This window comes from Hippoglossus hippoglossus, chromosome 13 (assembly GCF_009819705.1).
Source record: "Hippoglossus hippoglossus isolate fHipHip1 chromosome 13, fHipHip1.pri, whole genome shotgun sequence".
NCBI classification, from domain to species: domain Eukaryota; kingdom Metazoa; phylum Chordata; class Actinopteri; order Pleuronectiformes; family Pleuronectidae; genus Hippoglossus; species Hippoglossus hippoglossus.
In genome coordinates this window covers 26,375,954-26,393,122 of record NC_047163.1, presented here as the reverse complement: position 1 = coordinate 26,393,122, position 17,169 = coordinate 26,375,954, and the positions used below count along the sequence as shown (strand labels likewise).

Sequence of the window (17,169 nt, the reverse complement as noted above, 5' to 3'; positions counted from 1 at the left end):
GGTGTAACTACTTAAGGACAGCAGTTCCGTGTTCTTTACCTTTTTATCAGTGCTAAACTGTAGATAACCTGGTGACTTTCAGGACGTAGTTACAGCACAAACCACAAATTGGCATTTTGGGTAGGACAAAACTCAGTCCAGTGGGCTATAGCCTATGGTTTATGATGAATTTATCCTAAACTTTCCAACGTTGTCTTACTATTTCCAAAAGCTAAACCTTTCGTCTCATTCTTCCCTTGTTCACTGGTCATGTCTGAATGTAAATGTCACTATTCCAATATCTGTATCTACCTACAGTGTAGACGCACGAGTGCCCACACTGAATAATTGGTACCAACTAAACAATAAACAGAGGACAATGGCAAGCCCATTTAGCGCAGTCTATTAATACAAAAAGCCCTACAGTGTACACATCATGCACTGCAAACCCCCCCCCCCGCCCGTCATACAATGAATCTGCCTGCCAGCTCGAATTATATGATACCCCTCCCCTCCCCTCCCCCGGACTGCACCATCAACACAAACATCATATTCAACCGTATTCAGCTGCCTCCAGTGAAGCCATCACGACAGTGTTTCACTGGAGTCTTTGTACAAATCATCAAAGGGCTGACCCAGGGACAGTGTGGTCACATTAAGGGAAGAGTTGAAGACAGGTCAGCACACACACACACAACCACACACACGTTGTCATTGGTCACTTTTGAGGACATTACATTGAATTCATTCTTTGGAGATGTACATTACCATATATAACCACAACCACTACTTTCCTGAACCTTTAACTGTCAAATGGCCATTTAAATATGAATTTGTTGGACCCCCCCCACACCCTTACACACACACACACTGTAGTAGCAGCAGAAGTGTACGCGTCTTCTCATGAATGAGTGTATTGATGGCGGCCAGAGCAGCTTTGGACCTTGATCTGTCAACATGTGGATCAGAGTGAGTGAAGTGTGTGAGATTGTGGGTGTAGTGAAGAGAGGCTATTGCACAGGTTACTGTTTGAATAGAGAAAACAAAAGATGTTAGTTTTGGACTACAGTGACATGACTAATAGCTGATTTAAGACCAACACACCCATGGCCACTGAGATGGGTACAAGAGCATTTACTATTCAAATAACATGGACACTGGATGGGAAAACGACAACTCCTACAGTCTGAACTATAGCAAACAGCACTTGCCGCTTTGCAGAGGATGTAAAATAGTGAATACAAATTTGAAGTGCACAAAACACTAGCATTTCTGAAAATGACACATTTGAATGTAATAAAGTTCTGCTTGTAAAGCCATTACAAGTTTAACTTTACTCAAGTTTAACTCCAGCAGCAAATCATGGAGCTTGATTTGATCAACAGGCATTTTGGGAGTCAAGCTGCTACCCACCCTCTTAAACTGAGAAGTATTTTCTGTAGGTACAGCATGTTACAGTTTCACCATAATATGACTGACGAGCCAATAAGCCATATCCCCACAGCATGGCTACTCCAGTTTACAGAGATAGACTCAATAAAGCAGTAGAATCTCTTGTTGTCCTGGCTCCAGTTTTAAAGTTGAGCTCAGTCATTGCTGATCTGCTGAAAAGGCAATTCTCTTGTGCTCTTTTATGAACTTGTTTCTGCTTTGTACGGTGTGCTTTGCCGAGTATGCTTTCATTTTTTCTCTTTAGACAATAATTCACCCACTGCCATTGCTTTCTTAATCATTTTCCTTCTGGCTATAGTAAATCTATTTGAACTTCTGGAATGAGACTAAACACTGTTCACAGTGTGTAGTATGGAGTTGGGACACAGCTTCAAACGATGACGTTCGCCTAGTTATCTGGTGTGGGCGTTCTACCTAGAAAATAATTGAGGCGACTGTTTTGATGAAGGCCGGGGGCTGCTGTGTATTGGCCTTAAGACTTCAATGAGCCAGTGGCTCTGTAAGTCTGTACATTGAACTGGTACAGCTTGGTGCCAAAGGTTAACAGCAGCAAGCACACATGTTCATAGTGGCAATGTTTAAGGGGAGAATTCCAGTATTTGTTTTTATAAATGTGGATGTGTAAATGAATGGTACCTACAAAAACATTTGGTCCAGCAGATCGCCTCCACAGGCAGCCTTGACTAAGACCTAGAATACAAATTTGAGCCTTGACATTGTAGCCACTGCCGCTGTGGAGAGGACTGATTCCAAAAGTGTTTTTAAGGACCATTAATTTACACACCCACATTTCAAAATCACAAGGCCCAGGTTGAAAAATACCAGAATTTCCCTTCAACATTCAGATTCTTAGCAGGTATAATGTTAACCAGGTTTGTCATCTTAGTCAAACATTTGCTAAACAGTAATAAACAGTGCAGTACAACTGAGGCTGGTGGGAACGGTGCAGATATTTGGTCACAAAACAAAATGTAAATTTTGACCTGATGTTGACGCTAGATGAAAGATTAATAGAGTAAAATGACTACAATACATCCTGAGGTGAACATGAATGCATGCACCAAATTTTATGGCCAACGATCCAAATAATTATCAATCTGCTGGTGGTGCTACAAGTAAAGTTTGGGGATCACCAAAGTGACTGTAGGATTCATCCCCTGAGGAACATGAATGTCTATACTAACTCTCCTGACAATCCATCCAACAGTTGCTCAGCCATATCAGTTAGGGTCAAAGCAGTGGGCTAACGGACCAGCATATTTAGCCACGCTGCTCCAGTAGCTAAATATAAGTACAAATTTTATTTATTTATTCCATAGTACTGCACCTCCAGAGTTTTTTATTGTTTCTATTTTTTGAGAGGGCACTCTTTTGGACTTCTAGCTCTTGATTTATTAATGAGATCCCTTTTGTTGTAAAAGAAAATTGTGGTTATTATTCCTGTAACAACTGTTCGGACCACTGTCTACTTGTAATAACATGACAGAGTTCCTCTCAGTGAACAGAAGTCTCATGATTCCCACAGTCCTTTCTGATGTCCAGCTGTCAGCATTGAGGGCTGATCCAGGACTGCCTGAGGCCGTCTAGTTAAAAAAGTTCTGTCGTCTGAGAATAAAGTGACTTCCTGTCATTGACTGTGACCTTTCCCTGCCATTAGTGATTACTTCATACAAATCAGGACAAAATACCCATCTTCTCGACTGCAGTGGAAAATCTCCATAACCATACTGTATGTTAGTGTGAGCCCTTTGTGTCATTGTGCTAAAGTCCAACTTGAGATTTTAGATATTACAAACAGCACAGGAGGTGGATGATTTGCATAATACAGCACTATAGTTACACCATACAACACTGCTATGTAATTCATGACCATATGGTTAATGACAACCATTGTTTTGTAAGTCAAACAAAGTCACCCTGCAAGTAAAGACAACACAGAGTAGTGAAGGACACATATGTGTGTTATTGCATGTACTTGTTATGTGCGTGTGTGTGTGTGTGTTATTCATAGGCCTCTAATGTGTTTGCTCCCGCATACAAGTCTTAATTTGCATGGATGCACTTCAATCGTTGGCGTGAGGAGCAGCCAGTCTGTGTGTGTGTGTGTGAGAGACAGAGAGAGAGTTAGACAGACTAGTGTCCTCCATGAACCTTAAATAACTCCACCAGCACAATGGCAGGGTGCTGTTAGAAGCTCGAAGTGCGGGGTGATGCGCCCCGAGGGCTGACAGACCAAATGGTCGGTCCGGGGAGAGAAAGCTCCGAGCGCTGATGGGGCCAATAAAACACTCTACTGGTAGACTAGGGGGAGGAGAACACAGAGTAAAGCTGGTAATGTCTAACTAGAGGGAGGGCAATGAGCGTGTTTAGCAGGCGAGGTGGGGAGCGCGAGCATGTGTGCATGTGTGTGTATTGGCGTTTGTGAGTGTTTGAAAGGAGTTCACACAGAGGCCTGGTGCAGCCGGGATGCCAGAAGAAGGGGATCTTTTCCCCTGGGGGGCCAAACAAGGGGTTCAGACACAGGGCACCCACCAAGGGCTCGGGGCAGGGACACAAAGGCCACAAAAACACACTGCCCATCACACACTCTGCAGGAGTGAGGGTATATGGCTGTCTGTGTCCGGCTGCGTCACCACAAGTGTCAAATACTCTCCTTCTGGGATCACTTTTGACATGTTTTAAGGCTCCCTTGACATAAAGTGCTGGATTCTGTCAGACTAAACATCTAAAGGGGAGATCTTAGCACTCGTTTTCCACTGATGTATCCTCCTGTGTGGCCTCAAACCATGTCAGGGACCCTTGGTCAGGCCAGTCCCAGTCAATGGCCCCCAAGCCTGGGGATATATGTGCATGTTGGTGTCAGAGACAGGCCAGTGCTGACGATGAAAGGGAGGTTGAAAGGTGAAAAGAGGGAAACAGAACAACAGAGAGAAGAGAGGTGGCATTGTGAGGGAGACGGACATCAGACAGAAGTGTAACGTTTCTTACATGGTAAGGTGGTCTGACTGACATCTTCAGCACACACACACACACACACACACACACACACACACACACACACACACACACACACACACACACACACACACACACACAGAGTATCTGTCTATCTTACAGTCCAAATGTTGATGAGGCGTCGGCACAGGAATGGGTCCAAGTTCCAGTGTATGCAGGGCAGACAGGTGATGTAGAAGATTTCATGACCCAGGGCTGATGAGAACAGGAATAGGAAGTGCAGCAGCCAGTTCCTCACCTCATACTGAGGCCTGCTGCAGCTCTGCACACAATAAACACCCAGTGATAAAACAAAATGTGATGGAGCCAGGTGCCTGAAGATGGTGCCTGGAATGAAAGATTATATTTCCTGGCCAGACTGCAGTCTGTTGGCTTCACCTTTTGTTTCCAGCTCCCACAAGAGACAGGACAGATTTAATCTCAAATTAAATTTTGAGGTTAAACCCTCTGCTGCTTTAACTTCAAAATTAAAGCCCTAGAGATTTCCTGACTTTTAGTCTCTAATATGGGTCAAGCTCCAAACAAAGTACCACACTACATTTCCCAGAATGCAAACCGGTTAGCATCTTTCAACACCCCTGCCCATTCCTCTACTTCTTTTAAATTCCAGATCTAAAAAATAATAGACTCAAAGCCATTTGCTCCTAACATTGAAGAATATTCCACACCTACTACATCTCAATTAACAAATTTAAAATAAATTGTAGATAGACATATGTAAAACTATGTCAAGTACTTGCAAGTACTCAATTGACATTAACATGAACAATATTGCTAAATAAATATAATAACTTTATTTGTATAGCACTTAACTAAACAAGGTTTAAGGGCAAATAAATGAATGAACTAAAACAAAAGGTAGTCAATTCAGTTGAATTTTGAGCACCGAATCATAATGTTAAGGTTGAGACCTTAAAATGTATAGAGAAACTCAACAGTTCCCCCATAAACAACCAGGAAGTGACCTGGCTGCATATTTACTTTGTCTTTTAACAGACAGAGGAATGTAAACACTCTATGCAGATGAGGATCTGGCGGTTGACAGTCACCCAGACAAACGAGAAAAGCCAGTCACTGTTTGGTTTACAATCACAAACTGTCTCAGTACGCCATATAGCTGAGTAAAACTAACGTACGTTCATCTAGTCAGCCTGTTGTGTCTGTGTGGACACTTTGATTCTATTTCCAGTTTACAGGGTTACGGTTCAATACACTTACGCCAACGCCACATCCGTTCTCCATGTATTTGTATTCGGACTTGTTATCCTGGTGGTCCCATGTTCCCTGCACCTGCCCACATGGTTTGTTGTCGGCGTGGGCCGGAGCGCGCGTCCTCCCCCGGCTGTCACGCGCGGCTTCCACGAGGAAGAGTCCGCAGAGTCTCTGGAACCGGGCCACGGGCTCGGGGCCGTTGAGGTAAGTCAGGAGCTCCAGCATGTCAGGTGAACCACACACACCCTCATACACACAGAGGCTCAGGGGCGAGTAGGGGTGGGTATTCTGAACGGGAGAACAGGTCATGCAGATTTCTGCCCCAGGCAGGCACGCGGGCGGGCGGGCGGGCAGGCAGGGCGCATCCCAGGGGGGCAGAGCTGCGCACAGGTGCGGCCGCTGCGCGCCACAGGTAACGACACGCAGGGGCGGAGCTAATGACTGGTAGGGTTTGGTGCGACCTTGACTCTGAGATGGTTATCATAACCGTCTTTGAAGAGGAAGACATTTATTGCATATGCCAGTTGGACACAATAAGGTAATAAGTAAGGTATCCTAGAAACAAAGGTAATAAAAACAAGTGGGTTGTTATTATGTAATGATAATTTACTTATTAATTCCAAAAACTGTCTGTCTGTCTGTCTGTCTGTCTGTCTGTCTGTCTGTCTGTATGTATGTACAAATAAAGTTAATATTTATGTATGTATATGTATGTGGAACGCACATCACGCAAACTGTTCATCTTATTGGCTTCACACCCGGCATGTGTATTGTTAATGGGCAGAGGAAGTGCAGTACCAAGTTTGGTGTGATTCGGACACGTGATACATTCAATATTGATAAAAATGGAATAAAGAGGCGACCAGCAAGTGTGGTAGCAGAAAGTGGGGACGGGGAAGTGTACCTTCAGTCTGCGGACAGAGTTTAACACCTCTTCTTCTATGTCCTCACCAGGGGTTGTGAACTGGTGGCCTGCAGTCAATAATATATGTCCTGCCAGATTATTTTGATAATCTCATTATTTCTTTTTATTTTACCATAGCAGACTGACACAGACAATTCACGGGTGGTGCAGAGGCTGATCTCCGTCATACCAACAACTTTCATAGAATCACTTTCTCTTTAGCGATTTGTCTTCAAAGTAAAAGTACATTGGTTTTGTTGCTGCAATGCTTTATACAGAGCTGAATTACAGAGCTTTTATCATGAAACGTTATGAACTGAGGTCTGAAGATTGTCCATTGGTTAACAGAACTCTGAAATAGCCGACACGCAATATATGAAACAACAACAGCAGTTCAGTAAATCATGAATGAAGTAAATTTAATTTCTATTTATGAAAAACATTGACTATAAAATGTTCATTCCAGATAAACTAGGCAGGATGAACACAAAGTTTTCTAACTTCACTCTGCACCATCTATAAAAAGCAAAGTCCAGCACACACACAATTAAGTATATTTACAGTATATTGTAGAACTATTTGAGGAGGACTCACTAATGACGAGGAATAATTCTGGCATACCTCCAGAGCTTTAACACCGGACAAGCAAGCAGGCAAGTTTAGAATGGGATCTGCAATAATAATGTAATAACGCCTATACAAAATCAGTTCAGTGAACCAAAACTAGCCTGAAATGTCCGTTATGTTGTTCAACATGAGATATAACTCATATAACTGATAGTAAAAAGTGAAATAAACTGCAGCTTTTGTCTGTAGGAGTAATATATTTTACACAAAAACCCTGAATGTCCCTTTTTGTTAATAGTTTTCATCTTTACCTCATAGCCCTCTGATCCTGAGCCCTCCAGGCCAAGACCCAGCTGTGCTAAAATAAACAACCGCTGTGATGGGTCTGTATGTGAAACAACTTAAAATACCCCTGTCTTTAAGTCCCCTGCCCTTCATTCAGACTACTTCTTGATGATTCAAATACGGAGTATTGCGTATTGAGCCAAAATACCACTAGACTTTACTGCACTGTTCACGTATTATATCAGGAAGGACCCTTATCTCAGAGGGGGGTCTACTTATCAGGAAATAGGACCTACATTAACAACCTGAACAACTTCTGACCACTTACTTGATATTGTGGGTGCACCTGCAGCACCCACCTCAGTCAGACACCAAGTTTCATTATCTTAATGCTGCTCTTGACACCACAGACCCAAACAGAAATGACCTGGGACCTGTTATTAGGCTATATGTGTTGGTCACTGTGGTAAAAACCCATAAAGGGACTAAAGGGAAGTTGACTTAAACTTTATGCGAATAGCTCACTCTCAACTAAAGCATTAGCTTCAAACAAGATCCTGTCTTCAAATCCTATGACCTAAAATTAAGAGTTTTAAGAATAGAATATGCTACGAAGTTAATCAAATATAGGCTGTAAGAGATCAAACAGTTGAAATTAAGTTTAATCATTATGACTGAAATCATATGACCCATTTTATGCTTCTAAGAACAAATCATGTGACAGCAGTTAACACTGTACGCAATAGTTTATGTGCAGACTTTGAAGTTGAGTCGACTGCACCCATATAGTGTAATGATAAACAACATGGGTTAGTATAAAATAATATACAAAAAGGTGTATGTCATGTAAGTAATGAGTTACTTAGGTGTCTTCTATCTCTTTCTCCTTTATTACATTAGTATAAACTCTGACATTGTCTTTATTATTGCAAGAATATTACTTCAAACATGAGTTATAATAAATCCTTATTGAACAAACTGTGCCTTTTGTTGAGTTTTACAAAATTAGATCAACCTAAAGGCTGCATTCATATGGGTAGGGGATTGTTTACTCCCCCTGCTCTTTGCAATGTGTACCAAAAACAAGTGTTCTTGGAATTTTTTTGTTTTACTGTTTTTACTATTTTACTGTAAATGCTGCTATAGTACTATATCTGCTGCTATTCTTGTTGCTATTTTACTTATCCTGTGGATGAACATTACTTTCCATGAAGTATTCACTTCTCAATCTATTTTTGCACTATTCTGGTTGCACTGTTGATACCCTACCTGTGATTTCCGACTGGGTACTATGTTGTATACTTATTTCACTTAATATTATGTAGTACTTAATATGTCACTTGGGTACTTATATGTTTTGTCTATTTATGTTTACACTGGGGATTAGAGAGATTTCAATCCCGTTTGTGTCCTGTACATAATTGACCAAAACGTTGACTTTGAAATACTATTTTTATGCTTTTGTACTAACTTTTCCCACAAATACCTGCACCTTTGCACACTTCCTGTTTCCATATTGCTCTTGCTCTTGTTCTTATATTTTTTAAGTATCTATCTATCTATCTATCTATCTATCTATCTATCTATCTATCTATCTGTCTGTCTGTCTGTCTGTCTGTCTGTCTGTCTGTCTGTCTGTCTATCTATCCAACTACATCTATCTATCTATCTATCTATCTATCTATCTATCTATCTATCTATCTATCTATCTATCTATCTGTCTGTCTGTCTGTCTGTCTGTCTGTCTGTCTGTCTGTCTCTCCGTCTGTCTGTCTGTCTGTCTCTCCGTCTGTCTGTCTGTCTGTCTGTCTGTCTGTCTGTCTGTCTGTCTGTCTGTCTGTCTGTCTGTCTATCTATCCAACTACATCTATCTATCTATCTACCGTATCTATCTATTTATCATCTATCTATCTAACTATCTATCTATACAACTAAACATATATCTATACAACTATACATCTATCTATCTATACATCTATATATGTATACAACTATACATCTATGTATACAACTGTACATCCATCCATCTATCTATCTATACATCTATAAAACTATCTGTCTGTCTATCTATCTATCTATCTATACATCTATCTATACATCTATCTATGTATACAACTATACATCTATCTCTATCCATCTATAGAGCTCCATGGTGGTTGTACATCAGACCAGAATCCCTTAGAGCAGTGAGCTAGTTGTAAATGCAGTGTTTTCCTTTAACTGCTCTTCTCTTTTTTATTGATGAAATGATAACTGTCAGTGCTCCTGTCTGTTCCTCACAATGGAGGCCGGTGTCTGTGTGTGTTTGCAAAGTCTGGACCTGGTCTGGACAGTGTGAGTTCACATGCGTTTTGTTTGGGACAGGAAACAGTGAATTGACGCCCCCGGTTGACCAAATTAGCGCATCCTATTGTCTGCCATGATTCTCTCTGTACGTAATTGTGAACGAGCATAGTTGTCATAGCTGCTTCGTGCATGTACACACCCAGAGCGCTGAAACAACAGCCCCCCCCCCCCCCCCCCCCCCCCCCATTCTCTCTCCCTCCCTCCCTGTGCTTGGATGGATGAGCCTCTCGCATCGGAGTCACCACCATTACATCATCTATTCCCACACAGCCTCACACCGTGTGAGGGCTATTTTTGTTGATATTTCACCGGGATCCCGAGCATTTACACGCAGTAGCTGCAGCGGACGGCCCTGCTCCTCGTGGTGTGAATGACGCTGGATTATGAGGAGACATCATCCTCACCATCATCATCATCCTCATCATCCTCAGCAGCAGCAGCAGCAGCAGCAGCACTATAGTGTCTGATGGGGCTTCGATGAGCAGGGGGAGAGGAGGAGAGACGCGCACCGTCATCAGCATCTGTCCGCCAGCTCCCTTTGTGCTCACCGGAGAATGTGAATGGCGAAAGATGACATGGCAGAGGTAGAGCTGGCACCGAGCGGAGCGGAGCCCCCCGGCCAGGCCTCCTCGGCGTTTCCCTACGAGGAGTACGAGTGCAAGATCTGCTACAATTACTTCGACCTTGACCGCCGGGCCCCGAAGATCCTGGAGTGCCTGCACACGTTCTGCGAGGAGTGTCTGAACACGCTGCACCTCCGGGAGGAGCGGCCATGGCGCATCAGCTGCCCCGTCTGTCGCCACCGCACCCCGGTGCCGGACTACCGGATACAGAACCTGCCCAACAACACAAAGGTGACGGAGGATTTCCCGCTGTACATCGACTCGGACCCGCTGCCTCAGGACGCCCTGCCGCCGTACCCTCCGCCGCTGCACCCGGCCCTCGTCGCGCTCCGCCGGGAGGAGGCGTCGGGGGCGTCCTGCACCAGCCAGGCGACGCCGTCCACCACCGTGTCCACCGCCACGACCCTCTCCCAGGACTCGGTGCGCTACGACAGCTGCCAGAGCTGCAAGCGGGTGGCGCTGACCACCGGCTGCGTGTGCGTGATCTTCTCCTTTCTGTCCATGCTGGTGTTGCTCTTCATGGGCCTGATCTTCGTGCACAGCCACAGCATCCCCCCCTCGCCGGCGGGACCCATTTGCTTGTCGGTGGCCAGCATCCTGGCGATGTTCTCGGTGGTCGTCACATGGCTCATCTGCTGGCTCAAATACAGACCGGACCATGAGACTGGCCGCTCGTCCGCCACCAGTAACTCCCGGAGAAACGCCTGACAGACTGTGGATGGAGGTTGTTGTGCTGTGGCTGTGTGATCATGTACATAATATACTGACAACTGATGCTCCTGCTCCCTTTACTTTTCTAGGAACAAATCTCGTCCAGAATGGCCTTGAATCAGTATAGCAAACACCCAAAGGCCTTCATGTTGTTTGGAGCTATAGGCCGACATGATCCTTGATAATCTCTAAGTTATATGCACTTCAATTTGCAGTGGGCCCAGTTGACTGATGGGCATCTCGATGAGTGAACTCAAGGCTTAGATTTGATGACTGAATGTGAAGTGCTCATTTCCAGGGTTTGACACTCTCCCCTCCCCATCCTGCTAAATTATATGCATATCCCCCTATGCCACTCCCAGTATGATAACTGTCCATGACGATTTCACTCTTATATCTCAACAAAGCACTATTGTGTTGTAAAGATATTTGACAATGTTCACTTCTGAGTTTTCAGGAGAGTGTTGTTGTTTTGTTTTTTCCAGAGACTTGTGTGTTTTTGTGAAAAAGCCTCTGAAATGTTGCAAAGAATCCATAATCCCAACTGTAAATAGTCCACAGAGAAGTGGTGAGCGGTACTGGATAGGTGTGACCAGCCTTTCTCCAAGACCTTCCTAATCCTTGTGCTTTAATTTACCTAACAGAATGGCACTGTTTCCATTGTGATGATGAAAACTGCACCTCCTCCAGCAAGGGGACACTGAAGGATAGCTTGTGATTTTGAACTTGTGTTTTGCGCATGTTAGGCTACTGGAAGGTCAAGGCCTTTTGTTTTTCCTTGTCTTGTTTGAAATGGAAGGGACAGTGCGTGTCCCGACTCCTGTGCCTCACCACCTCATTGCTGAATGAAGCAAAACTTCACTGTTATCACGATCAAACTCACGCTCGGGCCTCCCACCACTGACAGCACCCAGCTGAGGCGTCGGCAGGGATTTCCTCCTCCTGTCACATTATGTAGGCCACACATTGGTTGTGGAAAACAGGGTTTCCAACGCAAAGCGACTTTTTATACTTTGAAAAAAAATGTGTTGTTGCTTTTTTTTTTTGCACCTGGCTTTGAAGAAGATACAAATAGATGTGTGTCTAAACAGGTAAAAGAATAAGGTATAAATCCACTTTCAGCTACTTCCAACTTCCAACTCACTCCTCTGCTTCCTTCAGGGCCACATGTGACGATTAATTGATATGTATTTACAGGTCGGACAACATGATTATTAGAAACTATCAGCAGTCATTATTACCTCTGGCCACATGTACTGTGGCAGATTAGTGGTACCTTACTGTAGTGGCCACAGGCAAGTCCTTCATTAACACGATGCAAATATTGAACTTAACTAAACTAGATCTTAATATAATGAGGTTTATATGGATTTTTTTTTCTCTCAGGCAGGTTTGTCCAAAAATACTGATCTAACTTTTCAGGGGAATTAACTTCAGACAAATCAATGCAATCCAAAAAAAGCTAAAACCCAAGGGCCTATAGTGAGTTGGCTTCTATATTACTGTGAATTGGTGGTAAATTGTGTGTGTCCTGCTACAGTCTATTTAATGTATTTATACTGGATTCTTATTGGGCATAAAGTGATACCTTACTTTTGGTGTGGTGTCAGGACCCCCATTATCGACAAGTGTGTGTCCGAGGAGCAAGTGAATCCCACTCACAGTCCTTCCTCACAGCATTTAATGAAGAATCCGGGTAGGATTCAGACACCAAAGTGCTCTCAGACGAGCACTCGCCCTTGCACACTCGTGGTATCGCTGTACCTCATTGCACAGGGGGGGAAATAAACAGTTCAAAATGATTCCCTAACCCTAACCCTAACCCCAACCCTCATCCCCACTCCAAGTCTGATTCTCATGCTTGCTTCAATCATCCCGCTCAACCTTTCTCCCACTCAACTTCTAAACGATGCACTTTCCCCCCTTATTTGACACGAGTAACGGGGTACACCTTTGACTAATGTCAGCATATTGTATTTACTTCAGAGGACCTAGACAATGTCGTTGGTTTTTATGAGAATCCGTGGTTGTTGTTAAAAGTACCAAATGTATTTACACAGAGAACTGTTCTTTATGTGCTGTTTTACATTCATAAACACATTTCAGTAATAAAGAAAACATGAACACCCACAGCTGTCATTAGTTCTCTTGTTACAACAGAGCTTCACAGCTGCAAGAAAATCCTGTGAACACGGCTGTATTTTATCATGCTCGCTCTTACATAATGACTGGTAATAAATTGAATATGGTCCAACTTGACACAGTTTGCATCCTGCTGTGCATCAAATATGCCCCCTACTGGAAGACAGATGATGCTACATGCCCTATGTTCAAAAAAGAGGGGAAATCCCAGCCCTCAGTGTCAGCTGGCATACATTTCTCATGCATGTCTACTTATGTAAACGTCTGGTGGCTAAAGCCTGATTAAAAGTAAATAGATTTTTCATTAAGGGCTGGATGCTGATGAGCTGTTAATATTACAGACTGAGATTTGTCATATGTGTTTATATGGTCTAATAAAGCCCCCATTTAGTTTATATAAATTAGGCCATTCAGCATTAAGATTTGTTCCCCCTCGTACACAAACAAAATAGATAAAGATCAGTGTTGGCCATTCACCGTCTAATCACTGGTATACTGAATAGGCCCTATACACACACTTTACATTAATAAGCCACACAGTGTCTTTTCTCAGATAATATTTTACCTCCCAGCTCAGTGTTCATATATTCTCAGCACCATGTAAATACGCCTGTGCTCGCTGACTGGTCACTTCATTGTGGCAGCACAACACTCAGGCCTATTGTATCAAAGCCTTGCTGTATTTTTCAATTAGCCACAGTTACACTGATTACTCGGAAAGAGTTGGAGGCGATGTGAGTTTGCAAACGAGCCATGACAACAAACAGAGTCAGACGACTTGTTTTTGTAAAGGATGCTATCAGCCAATGGATTTCAATGACTCTCATTAGCCATAAAGGTCTGTGTATATAACTGATAAAAATATATAGCCTGATGTAGCATTAAGTCAGGCTTACTCCTCTTATAACTTATGTTTGTCACTTCTATTGTATTGCTACAGAACATGTTATCCACATGGCCTATATTCTGTTTGGGGTGAAAATTATAATAATGTTAAAGAATTTTAAACATTTGAATTGTTTAAATTGTGCCTAACCGAATATGTCTGCCTTTATAAAAAAAAAAAGGTGCATTTTAGCATTAAATGAAATGAACAATTGTTTTTTTGGTTTAATAAAATGTAAAATAAAATGAGTACAATTAGGTCACTGGATAAACATAAAGTGTTTCATAAAAAAATACAAGCATTAGTATAAATATGTGAGTTCACTGTGATTCACAATCTTAGTTCTTTGTCTCTTTCTTAATTACATCTTACCTTAAAAGTCCTCTTTTCAGTGGGGGGAGTTTTGAGAGGTTTTACTTAAGTAGAAATAAGTACAACAGTATAAAAGCATTCCAATGTAAGTGCATTAAAATGCCCCTGAAGTAAAATGTTGAAAGCATTAAAAAGATGAAAAGAAAATCGTAAACTTCTGGCCCATAGCTGTTAAATCCACAAATAAAGTGCAGTAAAAAAGTACAATAATTCCCAATGTATAGACTCTCACCCTTATTTGAACGCTTACTTTTGTATTAATTATTACGCTGAATATGACGCACTGGGAACTAATTGATTTGACAAATACGTGTTTATGAATGGCCTCCACGCAGAGCATGTGATGCAACTTAATTTATTTCTCATCAAGCGAGATTTCTGACTTTGAATTTCATCCCCCGGTAATGGATTGGACACGGAGATTCAGTGTCGCGTTTAAAGAGAGGGCCGCAGTATGCATCATGCCTCCCTCTCTCTCTCTGTTTTTCATTTGCCCCCTCTCTGTAATATCCAGTTTCAGCATAAGATCACTGACACTCCCAAATCGTCACGTTCGTCTGCGTAAAAGACTGATGTTTGTTCTCCCACTTTGGAGTAAGTCAGTACAAATGTGAGAAAGAAATCAATACAACCAACAGCATTTATACTCTAACTTAAGAAAGTTATTATTTTTGAGTAACACTTTTGAACGCATACACCCACAAGAGGCCGGTTGTGTTAACTGCATATAGAATCCTGCTGCCCACCACTCATTCGATGACATGATTGTGATTTAGGGCACAAGTGATTATCCAGCATTCCTCCAAGAACTCCTCCAAGTTTCTGAGTTTGATTTACAAATGTAAAAATCGGTCAGAAACAAACTCACGTTTCCCCTCCCTTTGAAGCCGTGTTGTGGCAACGTGCGGGACTCACTCATGATAATAATCTTCACCCAGAGGATAATGACAAGCTCTTTAGCAGGTGAAAGACCCCCCGGGCGCCCTGCTTATTTTAAACCCAGCGTCCACCCATTGTCCGCGCGCGTTTTTGACGGCAAAGACAACATTTGAAGTGCGAGTTTTCCCTCTTTTTTTTATTACTATCAAAAGCCATTGGAAGAGGCGAATGTTAATTGAAAACTACTTCAGCCTGTGGGACATCTCTCCCCTGTGTAAATGAAGCTTAATGACAAGAGGAGGTGGGTGTCCTCCACTCCTCCTCCCTCCCATCGGGACACCGTTATGGCCCAGGTGAGCGGGCAGAGACATGAAAGAGGTGATCAGGTGCTGGGGGTCGCTTTTCACCTTCAGTTTTGCATTAGCCAGGCGAAGTTTTTTAGGGTTTTCTCTCCGTGCCGGCGCTGCGCACACTCTGACGCACGGACATACATTTGCGCATAAACCAATTTTCTGCGTGGGCCTCACATTTAATGATCGATCCGGATATTTACCACTTCGGTTAAACCGCTACAATGATTTCATATAGTTACATGAGGTTAATCCCCACCTGGGTGACATGAGGAGTAGGCCTAGGGTTGCCCTACTGCTGCTGTGCCATCATGTGTCCAAAATCAAGAATGAAATTCAATTAATAAGAGCCAAATCTGAATCAGGAGGTTTCGCAGAAAAATGTGGTTTTAAATTCAATTCAACAATCTCCTTCCTAAATGTTCGACTTTACTAATCTAATGTTGAAGAGACACTGGTGTTTCTTCGAGTAATCATGGTCAAGTCACCGATCCAAGGACGAAGGAAGGATACAAAACGCCTCACTCACGGATTATTAGAAGAACAACTCTTCATTGTGCGTTGACACTATTGATTATTGGACATTTGGAGATGAAAATACACCCTTGTCTCTATTGTGGCACAGGGCTAGACTGGCTTTACGGCCGCCCTGGCGTCGTATCCTGCTGTGGCGCATGTCCCCCTTCAGACTGCTGGTGCTCCCACTGAAAACCACAATAAATTCCTCGAGGTGCACACACTTTAGCACCATTTGTGTCATATATGAGGCCATGGGGCGGAAACAAATTAGGGGTCGTTGGCGATAGCATGCTTTTAACAGTTTGCTTTATGATTTTACGCACAGGCTGGTGACACAACTGACAAGAAAAGTATGCCATGGATCAATATTTATATTTTCTGTCATCAGTTAGAGGCGATACATTTTTTGATAAATTATAGATTACTGTACTGTTATTTATTAAACTTGGTTTATTTAGCAAAATCGACGAAAGCAAACATTTAAAATCTGAAACAAAGCATGTACTAGTGCTAGTGATATATCGTGTGTCTATGTGCAATTATGACCGAATATGAATAGATTGTTAGATTGCAGTTATCATTTAATTTAGTCGAAGAAAGTAAATAATTGTTTTTGAAGCTCTGATTTTGGTGTCAAGTCACAGGCCCATAGATATAGATATAGATCCATACAGACGTTTCAGTGTAGTAAAAATATAATACAACAAAATAATCTTAATGTAATGCAATACAACACAGGAGTCTGAGAGTCTTTCTTTTTTTCTTATAATCACTTTGGTGCTGTATTGGATTAAAAAGCGCTTCTAATAGTTTGCTCACCTCATTCACATGTTTATTTAGCATTTGTCGTGCTGGATTAAATGATAATAAGAATTGAATAATAATATATTATACACATTTAGGTTGTCAGCAAATATGCAGAACTGA

The 17,169-nt window shown here is 42.4% G+C and overlaps 2 protein-coding genes across 3 annotated transcripts in view; one reads left to right on the top strand and one right to left on the bottom strand.

Annotated features, from left to right (window-relative positions):
* sgpp2 (sphingosine-1-phosphate phosphatase 2) overlaps positions 1 to 17,169 on the bottom strand; it is a 39,109-nt gene that overhangs the window by 6,802 nt on the left and 15,138 nt on the right. Inside the window, exons 2-3 of one of the 2 annotated variants that reach the window (XM_034605435.1) lie at positions 5,665 to 5,893; positions 4,547 to 4,708 (exon numbers count right to left, since the gene is read on the bottom strand). In XM_034605435.1, the coding sequence (XP_034461326.1) occupies positions 4,547 to 4,708; positions 5,665 to 5,883 (381 nt within the window). In that variant the 5' untranslated portion in view covers positions 5,884 to 5,893. Of the gene's footprint in view, positions 1 to 4,546; positions 4,709 to 5,664; positions 6,015 to 17,169 lie in introns of those variants that run through there. The other variant, XM_034605434.1, reaches the window with a different exon arrangement.
* LOC117773457 (E3 ubiquitin-protein ligase RNF182) lies at positions 9,953 to 13,224 on the top strand. The gene is made up of 2 exons (XM_034605436.1): positions 9,953 to 12,119; positions 12,160 to 13,224. The coding sequence occupies exon 1, from the start codon at positions 10,321 to 10,323 to the stop codon at positions 11,089 to 11,091; it is 771 nt and encodes a 256-aa protein (XP_034461327.1). The 5' UTR covers positions 9,953 to 10,320; the 3' UTR covers positions 11,092 to 12,119; positions 12,160 to 13,224.

What these genes read in the sequence shown, in the direction of transcription:
- LOC117773457 (XM_034605436.1), top strand. Translation starts at nt 10,321, where the DNA reads ATGGCGAAAGATGACATGGCAGAGGTAGAGCTGGCACCGAGCGGAGCG.